Raw genomic sequence first — 17459 nt, forward strand, 5'->3', positions numbered from 1 at the left:
GATACAGAAACACACGAGGGTAATAATCTCTTTATCGTATAATCTCAAGGTTAACTTTAATTCCAGTCAGCCATTACTCGATATTCAAATGACGTAAGAATATGTGACCCTGTGTTGTTTTGAATGGAAATGATGTCATTTTGGATATCCTTACTTAAAAATACACTTTTGCATAACGTTGAAGAGGGCTTCCTGCTTTCGATCTCTCAGAGGTGTGACGTAGCCCAGTGGTAAAGTGTTCGCTTGTAGCTCCACTTAAAGACTACGATCAGACACAGGAAGCGATGGAGTCAGGTGTGTTTTATAAACATAGCTCCACTTAAAGACTACGATCAGACACAGGAAGCGATGGAGTCAGGTGTGTTTTATAAACATAGCTCCACTTAAAGACTACGATCAGACACAGGAAGCGATGGAGTCAGGTGTGTTTTATAAACATAGCTCCACTTAAAGACTACGATCAGACACAGGAAGCGATGGAGTCAGGTGTGTTTTATAAACATAGCTCCACTTATAGACCACGATCAGACACAGGAAGCGATGGAGTCAGGTGTGTTTTATAAACATAGCTCCACTTAAAGACCACGATCAGACACAGGAAGCGATCAGACACAGGAAGCGATGGAGTCAGGTGTGTTTTATAAACATAGCTCCACTTAAAGACCACGATCAGACACAGGAAGCGATGGAGTCAGGTGTGTTTTATAAACATAGCTCCACTTAAAGACTACGATCAGACACAGGAAGCGATGGAGTCAGGTGTGTTTTATAAACATAGCTCCACTTAAAGACTACGATCAGACACAGGAAGCGATGGAGTCAGGTGTGTTTTATAAACATAGCTCCACTTAAAGACTACGATCAGACACAGGAAGCGATGGAGTCAGGTGTGTTTTATAAACATAGCTCCACTTAAAGACTACGATCAGACACAGGAAGCGATGGAGTCAGGTGTGTTTTATAAACATAGCTCCACTTAAAGACTACGATCAGACACAGGAAGCGATGGAGTCAGGTGTGTTTTATAAACATAGCTCCACTTAAAGACTACGATCAGACACGGGAAGCGGGTGTGTTTTTATAAACATAGCTCCACTTAAAGAGCGATGGAGTCAGGTGTGTTTTATAAACATAGCTCCACTTAAAGACTACGATCAGACACAGGAAGCGATGGAGTCAGGTGTGTTTTATAAACATAGCTCCACTTAAAGACTACGATCAGACACAGGAAGCGATGGAGTCAGGTGTGTTTTATAAACATAGCTCCACTTAAAGACTACGATCAGACACAGGAAGCGATGGAGTCAGGTGTGTTTTATAAACATAGCTCCACTTAAAGACTACGATCAGACACAGGAAGCGATGGAGTCAGGTGTGTTTTATAAACATAGCTCCACTTAAAGACTACGATCAGACACAGGAAGCGATGGAGTCAGGTGTGTTTTATAAACATAGCTCCACTTAAAGACTACGATCAGACACAGGAAGCGATGGAGTCAGGTGTGTTTTATAAACATAGCTCCACTTAAAGACTACGATCAGACACAGGAAGCGATGGAGTCAGGTGTGTTTTATAAACATAGCTCCACTTAAAGACTACGATCAGACACAGGAAGCGATGGAGTCAGGTGTGTTTTATAAACATAGCTCCACTTAAAGACTACGATCAGACACAGGAAGCGATGGAGTCAGGTGTGTTTTATAAACATAGCATAGCTCCACTTAAAGACTACGATCAGACACAGGAAGCGATGGAGTCAGGTGTGTTTTATAAACATAGCTCCACTTAAAGACTACGATCAGACACAGGAAGCGATGGAGTCAGGTGTGTTTTATAAACATAGCTCCACTTAAAGACTACGATCAGACACAGGAAGCGATGGAGTCAGGTGTGTTTTATAAACATAGCTCCACTTAAAGACTACGATCAGACACAGGAAGCGATGGAGTCAGGTGTGTTTTATAAACATAGCTCCACTTAAAGACTACGATCAGACACAGGAAGCGATGGAGTCAGGTGTGTTTTATAAACATAGCTCCACTTAAAGACTACGATCAGACACAGGAAGCGATGGAGTCAGGTGTGTTTTAAAACATAGCTCCACTTAAAGACTACGATCAGACACAGGAAGCGATGGAGTCAGGTGAGATGGCATCTGCCATTGAAACCCATGATAAATTGCCCAACTTCCAATGAAGATTGCCAATAGAACTTTTTCTCGTTGGCACTAACAATATACACCATTGCGAACATACATTATGTAAGCATTTATTTTCACTCCACAATTGACAACATTTCCGTCTCAGTTTTTTGCTATATGACAGCATCTGGCTGTAATGCAGGTCCGAACAGGTCGTTTATTAACCGATTCACTCCGGCTGTCTCTTGCGCTATACACCCATGTCCCAAAAGGTCAATGCACAATATTACAAAATAACATGGGAAAAAATCAGCCAGAAGACTTACCATTAAACATACATATTGTTTTAATTCTTCCCCAATTCCTAGAAGTGAGTATATGAACCACAACATGTGTCACAATTAGGAACTAAGGTGGACGTGGTGAATGAACTCTCACCCGGAAGTGATCTGTGTAGTGAGACCTTAGCTAGTAGCTACAGTCCAGAATGCTCAGTTTAGGTTATGGTGGCATAGTTTGCCAAAACCATATTCCAAAGAAATGTATACCACCAACCCTAATCAGGCATGAAAAGTGTTCACATAAAAAGGCAGCTTTACGTGCACCATATATGTTCATGCAGGTGCTATGCTTGGCAAAAAAGAAAAAAGAAGAAGAGATAATTAATAGCAATACAATTTTGCATATTTTTAAATGCATGTCAAACGCTTTCTACCGGCAACCAAACAATCTGCAAGTAAAAGGCTGGCAATCAGCAATTCCTCAACCACATCAGTAATCTACTTTTTATTACATGTTATCACTCCCGATTTTATTTCCTTACGACTGATTGATGAAAAAGTAAGATTAAATATTGATACCGACTAGTAATCATTCTTTTAATATCCCACTTGTTATCTGTATTTTGGTCAAACGAATCATCGACTGAAATAAAACCTAAAAAAACATTGGTCCAACCATTGATAATTAATAGATATTGCACTCGAAGTTTGTGGTTGCCGGTAGTATTTTAAAGAAGAATGACTCGTCAGCCAAGCAAAGCGATGATTCATGTGATAATCACTGACTAAGCGGACCAAAGCCTATGTGTTTGGTTGTCGGTAGGGGAAGGGAAACGCATTTCACGTGCACATGTCCAATGAGGTTTCAAGCACGCCCATCTCGGGCTTAAGGGACTAGGGTAAGTTTGGAGTGGGCAGAATTTGGAATCAAGTTGGTAAATGCTGAAAATAACTTGTTTGGTCAAAATTAAAGGTGATTTGAGCAATTTAGATGGACTGCCAAAAACAAAAAGTATCGGACTATTTACCCCCCCCCCCCCCCCCCCCCATTTTTTTAAAAAATAATAATAATAAGAATAATAATAAAATAATAATAATTAATAAAAAAAATAAAAAATAAAATAAAATAATAAACAAACATTTTTGAGGGACAGCCTTAAAAGGTTCAAATTGCGAAACGTGCATACACACAGAAGCAAATTTTAGTGAAGGAAGGACGTTATAGGCAACGCGATACTCAACTAAAACACCCGGGGGAGAGAGATCAAGAGCACACAAGCACACGTCTTCCTTCGTTGCGATCAAAGTTGGGAGTGTGGCTGTTGGCACCTGTACACTGTAGACGATGGGAGACTCGTTACTTAATGCATAATAGCCGACACAGTCTGGTTATATACCGTCGAAAAACAATAGTAATAATTGTTAACGCTGTTTGTTTTTGCTCTCAGACAAAGCTTAATGTTTCTATTGTGATTTTTTAAAAATATATTTTTTAGAATTATACTTAGTGCTACTTGGAATGAATGATTTAATATTTTAGTTTGTTAGTTACGTTCCACCAATTTGTGCAAGTGACCTCTGTCCTTACATTTATAATATACAGTAAAGCAGTATGCTTTATGGTAATATGGTGTTTGAAGATGCCAGCAGCTAGGGGTGGAGTGAACTGCCATTTATATATTAATTCGCCTTTCAACAGGAAATGCTAAAATTTAAGTTTTGGAGGAGGGAAGTGCACCACATGTTTGTTACGTTATCAAACAAAACCATCCATGTGCAATGCAGTTTCGGTTTTGAGGTGTGCTATACGTGCATGTCAAAACTATTTTGTTATTTCCTTCAAGTTCCTCTTATTGAAGTTTGACTATATATGTTTTTGTATATGTATATGTACAAACACAGACACAAACAGACACACACACACACACACACACACACACACACACACACACACTTCGATAATTCAAATACTAAGGCATGTTAATGAAACAACTGAACTGTTGGTTTTGATTTTAAAAGTAATCCTGGACTTCCAGTGGTAAAACGCTCGCTTTATGTGCGGTTAGTTTGGGATCGATCCCCGTCAGTGGGCCCATTTCTCGCTCCAGCCAGTGCACCACGACTGGTACATCAAAGGCCGTGGTATGTGCTATTCTCTCTGTGGGGTGTACATATAAAAGATCCCTTGCTGCTAATTGAAAAGGGTAGCTCATTAAGTGGCGACAGTGGGTTTCCTCCCTCAATATCTGTTTGGTCCTTAACCATATGTCTGATGCCATATAACCGAAAATAAAATGTGTTCAGTGCGTCGTCAAATAAACCATTTCCTTCTTTCCATTCCACGTATTGTTCAGCTTAATGTTTAACCCTAAATTACATATCTGTTCATTAATATTCCTTATGAAAATTAATCTTTCTATCTGTTATAATGCATGTTGGAGGAGTTTTGAAAGCTATAATAAGTGGCATGACGGCGCGCGCACACACACACACACACACACACATTCACACAGTTGCGTCCATTGATCTAATCTTCTCGTCAGATCCATTGGAGTTTCCCTGTCCCAACCAGTGTCCCACGAGTGGTACATCAAAGGTCGTAGAATGTGTTATCCTGTCTGTGAGAAAGAGGGTATAAAAGATCCCTTGCTGCTAACGGAACCGATCCTCTGACGATTACGTGTCAGAATTACCAAATACATAAAGAGACATTCCTGAGTTTGCTGCATTGTAAGATGTTTCAGACTAACAAAATATTTCTACAATTAAACTTACATATTAAATATATTTTCTTGTTTAGAATATCAATGTCTGTATATGCAGTGTGTTTCTGGTCGTCTTAATATTTGTAAGAAGCCCAAACTGGATATATAAAATATATTTTAGGAAATAAAATGAAATTTAACCTAGTACAAATATTAGAACGATCAGAAACACGTTTAATATACAGCCACTAATATTTTATGCAGAAATATATATATATGATATGTAATTACAATCGTTAAAAGGTCTCTGTTAGTTGATAACATCTTTAAAATTGCAGAAAACTCGGGAATATCCCTTTAACATTCAACAGCCGATGGTTAATTAAGAAATGTTCTCTAGTGCTGTCGTTAAACATAACAAACTTTCACTTCATAACATTTGGGAATGCGTAGACATGAAAATTCGTAATAATATTGTTTTGAAATTTATGGAAATTTGCATTAATTATATCACTTTTCGCGGTACCTTTTGCGTTTGTTTACATGATTTTCAGTAAGTTTTATAACTATAATGTGAACTTTATTTTAAATGAAAACATAAGTTATCAAGTCTTCTGATACTAGTAGTTCATTGCAGCTTGACAAAACATGGTTTAAATCTGGTTTTACATTTGCTCTGTTCGAAAGTTCACGTTTAAAGAAAAACACCCATCAAACTACGTTACGTGTAGGTTGCTCTAATGTGCAGAAAACAATGTTTACACCAGAATAAATTTGTGCTAAATATTTACTTATTACGTTGTTATTGAACAAAATAATGTTATTCAGCACCATATAATTACGTTTATGTGTGTTCAAACCTGCTCATTAAAAGGTGTATACTACCTGATCAATAGACGACAATAGTAACATATGTGGCTAAAATTCCTACCTGCAGCAGATCAATCGGTATAAACGTCACGGATATAAATACTACCACCCTTCACCTTTAAAGTGAATCAGAAATTTTTTTGGGGGTCAAGCTGCTTATTTCTGAGATAACGAGTAGCGTCTATGACTACCCTAGTTCCGCACAAAATTCGAGTACTTTTTTTTACAGGTACCCCATACATGTTTCAAGCACAAGGCTACATGACACAGTGATATTAGATGAAATAAAATTGCATACATGTTTTGCCCAGATGAAACTATTTTCTTTCACAACTAACACACTCACATTTATCACCAATCACAGAATTTGTGGTGTTTATTTCTCTATCAAAAGTTACGTGCACATCGAACTTTTACCCAGCCGGAAGTTATTTGGTTTAGTACTACTTATAAGTCTTATTATGTTTAAACACTTATATTATCTTAACAGTTGTGCATGTGTGCCCTACATCACATACGTACTTATCCAAAATATTGGATGGAAGTGTTTAAAAATACTAATGTATTCCGTGAAACGGTTTTAACACATAAAGGTAATGACACTGTGCTTTTGATGTGCTAATCATGAAATTAGCTCACATACTATTACACCGAAAGTTTCATTGAAGCGAAACTTTCTATTGTGCATTAAGCTATTCACAATGACATAGGCTGGAGGTCTTGTAGCTTTCTGCAAATCATGTTTACATTAGAACAGCATCTGACGTCACATGGCCACTGTCAGTAGTGACGTAGTCAGAAGTGACGTAAAACGTGCAACAGCTATTTATTTGATAACCGAAGAGTCCATAAAGAAAACCTTATATCTAAACCTCACCAAATAAACACGAAAAGAAAACAACAGTACCTGTTATTTTGTATAAACTTATATAACTTTTGACAATATCTGTATTGTGTATAAAATACGCCAATATATTTATTTCAGTGTATGGGTAGGTTTCTAGGGAAATGTTAATGGTGTTTGTTGTTGTTGTTTTTTGGGGGGGTTTTTGCGGGGGGGGGGGGGGGGGGTTGGGGGGATTCAGTAATTTCTATAATTGTTATTATATGTATGTGGTACAAACAAAAGCTGTCTTCTAGAACTTTTGCACATTGTAATGGTAATTTACTATTTCTCAACGCAGGTGATGTACATGTATTTTTTTCTGGGATACCGACTGCTGGCTGAAAAGATACCTCTGAATCGAAAACAGAAGCGTGCTGAGAACACGTTTCTGCTGGCTCTTGATGGTGATGTGGATTTCCAGCCTCACGCTGTTCAGATTCTTGTAGACCGAATGAAGAAGAGCGGAAATATCGGTGCTGCATGCGGAAGGATACACCCTGTCGGCTCTGGTAATAAATATTGTAATAGCACTGCATGATCGTTAATTTGCATGAGTTCATCCTCTGTAATGTAAAAAAATACACAAAATGTATATCATGCAATGTATATAACAATTATGTACTAGAGATGATAACGATGATGATGATGATGATGCTGATCAAAATAATGGAGATATAATTATGGTGATTGCATGATTTATGTTATTACTTAAAGGGACAATCCTGAGTTTGCTGCAATTTTAAAGATGTTATTGACTAACAAAGACTTTTTAACGATTATAATTACATATCAAATATATCTTTCTGTATAAAATATTAGTGGCTGTATATTAAACATGTTTCTGATCGTTCTAATATTTGTACTAGGTTAAATTTCTTTTTATTTCCTAAAATATATTTTTTTCGTATGTACGAAATTATTTAAAGACAAAATCCAGTTTGAGCTTCTTATAAATATTAAAACGAATTGAAACACAATGAATACAGAAACTGATATATACTCTTAAAAAAACAACAACGCATAGAGCATATTTTTCATAACATTAATTTTGAAATAACACAATAGTGAATGTTTTAGTATTATCTTATTCTATAGCTAGTGGATATGATATCATGCAATTCTGAAGCTGACAAAACGCATGATTTGACGTCAGCACGTGCAAATATGTTTTTCACAATATCCATAATAATGGTTGCAGAGCTCACATTTATCACGTACAAATCATGCACGTACAGCACGTGCACTACCCCTTGACAGAAAATTGAGTTACATTCACACACGCATTATCGATAGTGTCGCTACGTAACGTTGAAATTATGCCCAGGCTGACAGAACCACAACGTAACAAACGCAATTGGCCAGATGGAAGCCGGGGAATCGCAATCAACAGTTGCACGTGTTTTCAACACATCTCAGAGTACAATATCTAGGTTTTGGCACCGTTATCAGCAAACTGGAGTGTCACGTGACCGCCCCAGATCCGGTCGTCCCAGAGTTACCACACCGGCGCAAGACAGATACATACGTCTACGATATTTACGTGGCAGATTCCTAACTGCTTCATCATCAACTTCTGCCATACCTGGGATGCGAAGAATTTCGGACCAGACCGTAAGAAACCGTTTACGTGAAGCCAATATCTGAGCTAGAAGACCAGCTAGACGGATAATTTTAACCGCGCAACATAGGCGTCTACGGCTTACATGGTGCAGACGTTGTCTGATATGGCGTCGACAGCAGTGGCGAAGAGTGGCTTTCAGCGACGAGTCGCGTTTTTTGCTTCAACGCGCCGACGGCAGAGCTAGAGTTTACCGACGACGTAACGAGCGTTATGCTAATAATTATGTGCGGCAGGTGGACAGATATGGAGGGGGGAGTGTTATGGTTTGGGCGGCCATCACTTACACTGGCAGAACAGACCTTGTACATGTCCCAGGTCAGCTAACAGCTCAGTGTTACTGCAACGAAATTCTCCAGCGTCACGCCATACCTTTCATTAACGCAGAAAATGTCATCTTCCAGCACGACAATGCACGACCACATAGCGCACGTATAACAACAGACTTCCTGAATCAACACAATGTCGGAGTGATGCCATGGCCTTCAAGATCACCTAATCTTAACCCCATCGAGCACCTGTGGGATGAACTAGACCGACGTTTACGGCAATGTAACCCTGCGCCACAAACGTTACCTCAGCTGCTCCAGGCTTTGCAACAAACATGGGCTGCAATTCCCCAGCCTGTGATTCAAGCATTATTTGATTCCATGCGTAGGATGTGCCAAGCCGTCATTGCTGCTCATACTCGATATTAGTGTCCATGACCGTGACCGTGATACGGTGGCCTAATCCTGTTGATTTGATAGACGATTTCATTCCAAGTGATGATCTGATCATGTTTAACAAGTTTCAATTTTACTGCTCTGGTATTGAGCAAAGATATGATGCTATAAATTTGCAATCCAATCCTAACATATACCAGTTATGCGTTTCTTTTTTTGAAGAGTATATTTAATATGTAAGTTTAATCGTAGAAATATTTTATTAGTCGGAAACATCTTACAATGCAGCAAACTCAGGAATGTCCCTTTAAGACAACGTTAAAGAAATCAATTGGTGATCTTTGCTCTTTGTTTTCAAAATTATGTGCAGGTGGTGGTGGGTAATTTTTATTATGATGTTTTTTGTTCTTCAAGACAAGAATCATAGCTAGGATTTTCCCAATAGTTCATATTGGTTCATTTGAGGTTTGTGAGCGAAAATGATATATTCAACAACGTTTTACAATTCTAGAAGAGGGTCATAACATCACACAATGTAGTAGAACAATCTTGGACGATGCCTTTAGGAGTGAGCTGGAATGCTAGCCAACTTTAAAAAAATAATATATGGCCTAAAATGTAATTCCGAAACATTGTAGTCCTAAGCGTGAAACCTAGTAATAGTACATTGATTTGTTTCTCTGTGATAAATATATATTATTCAAACGATCTCTCCACAAATACTATACATGTTCTGATTTCTTTGTGTATGTTTAAATATATGATTCAAACGATCTCATTCACAATTACTGTACATATTTCTTTTGTCATCAGGTCCAATGATCTGGTACCAGAAATTTGAATATGCTGTCAGTCATTGGCTACAGAAGTCAACGGAACACATTTTAGGCTGTGTGCTATGCAGCCCAGGGTGTTTCAGCTTGTTCCGCGGTTCCGCGTTGATGGACGATAATGTCATGAAGAGATACACCACACCCCCATCAGAGGCGCGACACTATGTTCAATATGACCAAGGTGGGTTTCTCTGCTAACCACCACTAAACCAAACAAAACAACCACCCTCATCATCATCATCGACATATCATCATAATCACCAACACCACCATGATCAGGACCATCGTAATCATCAAGCAGATAATTTTGTAATGTCCTTAATCTCCTACAATCCGGTATTGCCACCAATGCATCCGCCATTTTCATGCAACAGTAGTATACAACATGCAAAGAGTGTGCAATGCTGATTAAGAGAGTATTGCATTAAACAACATTGATAACGATAGGGTTGGACCTCTTGTAATTTGAGCGATATTGTAGGCAAACAACATTCATAAAGACATCTTCGAGCACATAAACATTTGGACAATGAAATGTTAATTATGTCGTTGCGCATAGCCATAGCTTTTGAATCATAGCACCAGGTTATTTATGTTATCATGTATGTCAATGTATTGTCATTATAATAAAGATTATATTTTTGCAAAGTGTTAGTGTTTTGATAATGTTTATATATTAAGTTTCTTATTTCAAATGTTAATTTTAGGTGGGTTAGTTACATATTAATATTGAAAATGGCAGATTTGAAAATACCAATAAAACAAACAGGCTTTCAAGCTGGCCCTACTTTTTCCTACTTTTCCCTGCTTTTTTGTTGGTCTCCTACATTTTCTTGGAAAAGCCCTACTATCCCTTTTTCTTGGAAAAGCCCTACTATCCCTTTTTCTTGGAAAAGCCCTACTATCCCTTTTTCATGGAAAAGCCCTACTCTCCGTACTTTTTCGTGAAAATAGTTCGAGAAATAATAGAAAAGTTTTAATAAAATGCATTGATTGAACTAATCTAAATCTTGATTTTAATAAGAAGCAGTTTCTAGTAATTTTGTAGGATAAGTTTGTTGCAGTAGGTCTCCAGTGCTGCAAGAGGGGTTCCACGATGAGAATGACTGGTGCATGTGCACTTTAGGTCCATCTCCTCATTCTGTTGCTGAATCCCTCATGAAGCACTGGTTTCTAAGCAAATATACACTACATGTCCTTAAAATCCCTACTTTTCCCTACTTCAAACAAAATCATCCTACTTTTATCCCTATGTTATTAGTCACTTGAAAGCCTGAACGAACAATACAGAGAATGTATATTATATTTTTTTTGTATATCCATGTGAAAGCAAATAAGAGTTAAATATATGAAATAATAAGAAATATTATTGTATGTGACCTTTGATTAACACGCATCGTAGTTCGATATCAAAATGCATCTTTCTCCTCTGTTTTATACAGTGTATTATTGTACTGCTGTTGAATGTTGATAAACAAACATTCTATTTCTTTCCCATCACAGGTGAAAACAGGTGGCTGTGTACTGCTCTATGTACTAAATATTCTCTTTGACAGGTGGCTGTGTACTGCTCTATGTACTAAATATTCTCTTTGACAGGTGGCTGTGTACTGCTCTATATACTAAATATTCTCTTTGACAGGTGGCTGTGGACTGCTCTATATATTAAGTTCTCTCTTTAACAGGTAGCTATGTACTGCTCTATATACTAATTATTCTCTTTGACAGGTGAAGACAGGTGGCTGTGCACTCTTCTGCTTCAACAAGGCTACCGTGTGGAGTACTGCGCAGCCTCAGACTCGTTCACTTTTGCCCCCGAGGGATTCTTCGAGTTCTTCAAGCAACGCAGACGATGGACTCCATCAACAATGGCCAACATCCTCGACCTGATCCAGAATTGGAGACAGACGACCAAGAAGAATGATGACATCTCCATCATGTACATGTTTTACCAGCTCTTCCTGTTCATTACCTCGGTCCTCGCGCCTGGCACAATCTTCATGCTGATAGTGGGCGCCTTTAACAGTGTCTACCATCTCGACATCACGGTCACCTTCGTCATTAATCTCATACCTGTCGCCATATTTGTTCTGCTGTGCTTCAAGGCACCCAACAGTGTACAGGTTAGTATTACTGTAAATGTTGATGGGACTGTCTAAACAGGATTAACCACGGGGATGTTGAATACAGGCAACTGGTATATTTTCTAGACTATTGTGACATCATTATGTACCAGTTAGCTTCACATTACAATTTTGTATCTTATATCATGGCCTAATGTTGCTCTTTGTGTGGTGCAAAAACAGGGTCTTCACTCACTGAATGTAGCTGCTAAATTCAGACTTAAAACCTTTGTCTTTGAAAATTAGCCTGGGCAGAGAGTGTTATGATCCAAACACACACACACACACACACACACACACACACACACACACACACACACACACACACACACACACACACACACACACACACACACACATATATATATATACACGCACACGCACACGCACACATACATGGGTATAGACACATATGCCTACACACAGATACACACATTAATTATGCCCCACTGTATTTTTATGTTGGAAAGTGAAAACAGCTAACTGCCAAACTTTATGGTTAAAATATGTACTAATCACATCATCCCCATCATCACTATCACCACAACCTGAACCACAAATACCTTGATCATCATCACTATCATCACCACCACCACCACTACCAATACAATCGCCATCATCATCTAAATCACCACAATAAGTAAACAAGGTTTTCCTTCATTTTCAGCTGGACTACGCAGCTCTACTGTCTATTATATATGCACTTGCGATGATAGTCGTATTGGTTGGACTGGTCAAGCAGGTGGCAGAGACTGGATTTTGTTCTGTGACGACTATATTCCTGGTTACTCTTGCTGGGATATTCGTGGTTTCGGCAATTCTTCACCCTCAGGAATTTGGCTGCCTCTTTCATGGTTTTCTGTATTTCATCTCAATTCCGTCAATGACCATGTTGTTGATGATTTTCTCCCTCATCAACCTACAGAATGTCTCTTGGGGAACACGCGAAGTCAAGACATCAGCGCCACCTGTTCGGCAGCAGAAGCAGCAGCAGAAAGCCACAAATGTTTCTGCTGATAAGAGCATGCTTCAGAAACTGGTGGCCAACTTCACAAATAGTGAAAAGATGAATTCGGAAAACACTTTTTCATTTGGAAACCTTTTCAGGTGCATGTGTTGCCCCAGGTCAGATACCAGGGAAGATGATCTTAAAATTAAGGATATTTTGGAACATCTCAACTCTCTAGATGATAGGATTGGGGAAGTGACAAATGGGGCAAGCAGTATGCATTCAGCACGTGCCTCAGAACCAAGTAGCCCATTGGATGTACAGCCATTCTCCCAGAATGCAAATCTGTTCGAAAGAGCTGGTAAACGAGGTGATTTATATTAGTACTCAGGGCTTCTAAAATTTTTATAAAATCCACTACCCATGGGATCAGTGATTTAAGACATTTACTAGCCACAATTAAAAATTCACTGGCCCTACTTTTCATTAAGTTAATGCAATTTGGAATGTTCTTTAACCGACAAGTCGATTCCGCTTACGTCCATGAATCAGTGGGGAAACCTGGCACTGACTAGTATATATTGATGCATGAAAAGTTAAAGTTTATTTTGTTTAATGACACCACTAGAGCACATTGATTCAATAATCATTGGCTATTGGATGTCATTAATTTGGTAATTATAGTCTTAGAGAGAAAACCCACTATATTTTTCCATTAGTAGCAAAGGGATCTTTTATATGCACAGGATACAGACTGACAGGATACCTATACCACAACCTTCGATATACCAGTCGTGGTACACTGGCTGGAGCGAGAAATAGCCTAATGGGCCCACTGACGGTATTGATGTATGAATATGTATGTATGTATGTATGTCGGGTTTGACTATGACATACAGATATATATTTTTGCACAGGCGCAGTGGATCATTGAATCCTTTCATGCCTCACACATTTTTCTTATGTGGTTGCTGGGACTCGAACATCTGGAATCGAATCTCCCTCACGACGATACGCTCTCGGCTATCAAGTCATACCTAATATAGAATGCTCTTTAACCGATCATATGCATGGAACCTACAAGCTACGCAGTCCATCCCATTTTTGTGCATGAAACCATAGGAAAACTTGGCACTGGCTTGTATTTATTGATGTATGAATATGTGTATATTGCATGGATCTCAGGTTTGATTGGGGAAATGACAAAGGGGATAATTAAATCCTTTGTGGCCTCGCAAACTGTCTCCTGTCATTGCTGTGACACAAACCTGTGTCATCGAATCGCCCGCACCTTGCAGACTAAGAGATGTCGGCTATCAAGTCAATCTTTATAAATGTTTTCTTCCTTAAGTTTTATAATTTGTCCTTTAACATGTGTATGTCTATTATAATTTATTCATTGTATCTGTATTAATTTGACAGAATATTATTTGTACATGAATTCGAGTGTTTTATTGCTTTTTTTTTCTTTCATAAACAGATAATCCTTTATACAAAGAAGAAAAACATGTTAAACGTGATGAATTGAGAAATCCAGTTTGGATCATTGATGAAGATCTTGCAAAAGGCAACATTAAGGTGAATGATCCTGAAGAAAATGCATTTTGGAAGGACTTGATCGATAGTTACCTCTTCCCTCTTGAAGGAAATAAGGAAAAGGAGAAGCAAATAAAACAAGAACTGGTTGAACTTAGAAATAGGTTTTGTTTGGCCTTTATGATAATCAACGCAATATTCATCATTTTGCTGTTTGTTCTGGAGACTCTTACAGAAGACAACAGTAATCTAAACTTTAGGATGCCGTGTAACGTCGAGGGCTTAGAAGGTCAAAGGATTCAACCAACTGCTATTAGTTTTACTCTTATCTTTGGTATACTGATAGTACTGCAGTTCGTGGCAATGCTTTTTCATAGGTATTCCACGTTTCTGCACATTGCTGCCATTACAGAACTGAAGAGCAAGCAGATGATTAATGGTGACAGCAAAGAACAGAAACCAAGTGTCGATGAAGCCATTCAGCTTGTCCGTGATATGCAGACCATTCGAGAAGATGATGAAATCTCGATTGCTCCCGAGGAACCTGAACCAGATTATGCTGACGATAATGATGAAAGTGGATCCAAAGAAAAAAAACTGTTTGCAAAGTTTAAAGCAAGGCACAGAGGAATACAGGCTCACCGAACTCTAAACCGTACATTTATGAAGAATTTCAACCAGCTGGTGTCGGAACTTGAAAAAGTCAACATACAGGACAAAACAAAGAAGGAGGTTCGATTTGATGCACAGTCAAGGTTCAGAAGATTTGAGAAAAAGTCTGTGCATACGATCGTCAAGATAGCCCAGGCGGATAAAGAATACAAAGAAAGCGTAGTCAAACATGCACACAAATGGGACGAGGCTGTGAAGAAACTTGGCATCGTGAAACAACTGAAGACCAAGAATCAGCTGACTTCTTTCCAAGACGTCGTCAGAGCTGCGATGATCAAACACGGACGTACCAAGATGGGAGTACAACCAGGAACCTCTCAGCAAGACCCGCCACGTCCAGGCCGTAGGAATGTGACGGATATAAGGATTACCGTGTCTGATCCTTTCAACGAAAGAGCCCAACCCAAGAAGCCATCGAAACCTGAATCCAAATTTAAGATGCTGGCTGAAAAGGTTGTGCAGCAAGACCGAAATGGTGATAGGAATCAGGTTACCAGTTCTGCGATGGAGATGACGTCTGGCACACCAGCACTGGCCATAGGCAGACCACGACAGCGTGAGATGCCTCGTCAAAGAGAAACCGGCGCTAGTATCTTACCTCCAGTGTTTACATTTTCCCTCACGTAACCATCGGATGGAGCAGCTGATTATCACTCAATTAAACTGTTCTTTGCAGAAAAAGCTGATTAATTTGACTGATTTGGAAACAATAGAATATAATAGATGTTTAACGACACCCCAGCACGAAAATTGTATCGGCTGTTGGGTGTCAAACTATGGTAAATGCAACAATAATGTGATGAGAAACATCAATATAAAAATTCAAAAGTTAAATTAAAAAAACAAACAGTGTAAAGATCTGTACGAAAATTACACATATCGCAGATAGGTAATATTAAAATATAGTATAAAAGTCAGTATCACGTAGACATTGTAATATAAGTTCTGGATGGAATCGAAATGATTGCATCACATTTCTTTGACCAAAAATATCTTTTCTAGTTTCTTTCAGATGCTTCAACTCCACCAAAATGTGGTGTACCGCACTGAGGTGGAGTATTTTTTTTCAAGATAAATGAATTGGTCAAGTTGGTATTACCGATGCGAGCACGACACAATACTATTCCTGCATTGCCTATAGATTTTGAAACATTATTGAGGAACAAACTCATTAATTTCGCTGATTTTGACGGATACAGTCTCCAATTTGGATTGTTATTATACAATCATATCAACGTTGTTGTTAATTTGGCTGACTTCTGCATATATTATTATTATTATAGAACCAAGGTCGCTAATGTGACCGACTTTTACACGTTAGACAACACATTCATTTGGCTGATTTTAATTCAAGAGCTATGGCGGCACAGACGACGAATCAAGCGTATACGTTTGACGATATCCGTTCATAGCGAACACACACGACTTTTTTAAAAGTGCATTTGAGCTTGTATTTCACATTTGTACACGATGTTATAATATGGTAACCAGAGAATGTAACTTTAACTTAATATGTTGTGTTGTTTGGAATTATAAAATATGTTTTGTGAATTTATCGATGTATAACAGTCACAATTTTTAAAATATAAAATGGCGTAGCGTACGCAATTTTATACAATGTGTGAACAATTCTTCTATAATACCAGGGCCGTAGCTAGGATTTTTTTTTTTTTTGGTTGGGGGGGGGGGGGGGGGGGGGGGCAACTGAGTAGTTAATAGTCTAAAACTCCTTAAACAGTTAAGAAGAGAATTTTCTTTAAGTTTCTATAATGCTTTCCGGATTTTTTCGGAAAGGGGGACTTTGATACCCCTCCCCCCCACCCCCCCCACCCCCCCCGCGCTAGCTACGGCCCTGAATACCACATGTATGTAACGGGGAGTAAATATTTGTTTAATTACTTTATTTTAATATTTACTGTATGTATTTTTGTATTTTATTTCAGTAGTCTAGATTAACGATATTCTGTTTCGAATATTGTATTTCGCGTGGACAACGCACTAGATTATATTGCTTACATTTTTTATACGCCGTTCAATTTAAGTAACTATTCAAACGTGTGTATTTCTATGGTATTTCTAATGTCACCCTTATTATTTAATATATATATTGATGACCTTAACCTACAGTTGTTAAAATGTGCAGTTGGGTGTAATGTTGGTGGGTGTTTCTAAATAACTTC

At 38.4% G+C, this 17459-nt stretch overlaps 1 protein-coding gene across 1 annotated transcript in view; it reads left to right on the plus strand.

Moving 5' to 3' along the window:
• The window catches only part of LOC121387301 (chitin synthase chs-2-like), a 32291-nt gene extending 16003 nt beyond the window's left edge, over positions 1–16288 (plus strand). Inside the window, exons 9-13 of the mRNA XM_041518323.1 lie at positions 7182–7392; positions 9980–10180; positions 11728–12122; positions 12790–13441; positions 14552–16288. Of these exons, the coding sequence (XP_041374257.1) occupies positions 7182–7392; positions 9980–10180; positions 11728–12122; positions 12790–13441; positions 14552–15906 (2814 nt within the window). The 3' untranslated portion in view covers positions 15907–16288. The remainder of the gene's footprint in view (positions 1–7181; positions 7393–9979; positions 10181–11727; positions 12123–12789; positions 13442–14551) is intronic.
• Positions 16289–17459: the final 1171 nt, after the last annotated feature.

Source organism: Gigantopelta aegis, chromosome 13, assembly GCF_016097555.1.
Source record: "Gigantopelta aegis isolate Gae_Host chromosome 13, Gae_host_genome, whole genome shotgun sequence".
Classification (NCBI taxonomy): Eukaryota; Metazoa; Mollusca; class Gastropoda; order Neomphalida; family Peltospiridae; genus Gigantopelta; species Gigantopelta aegis.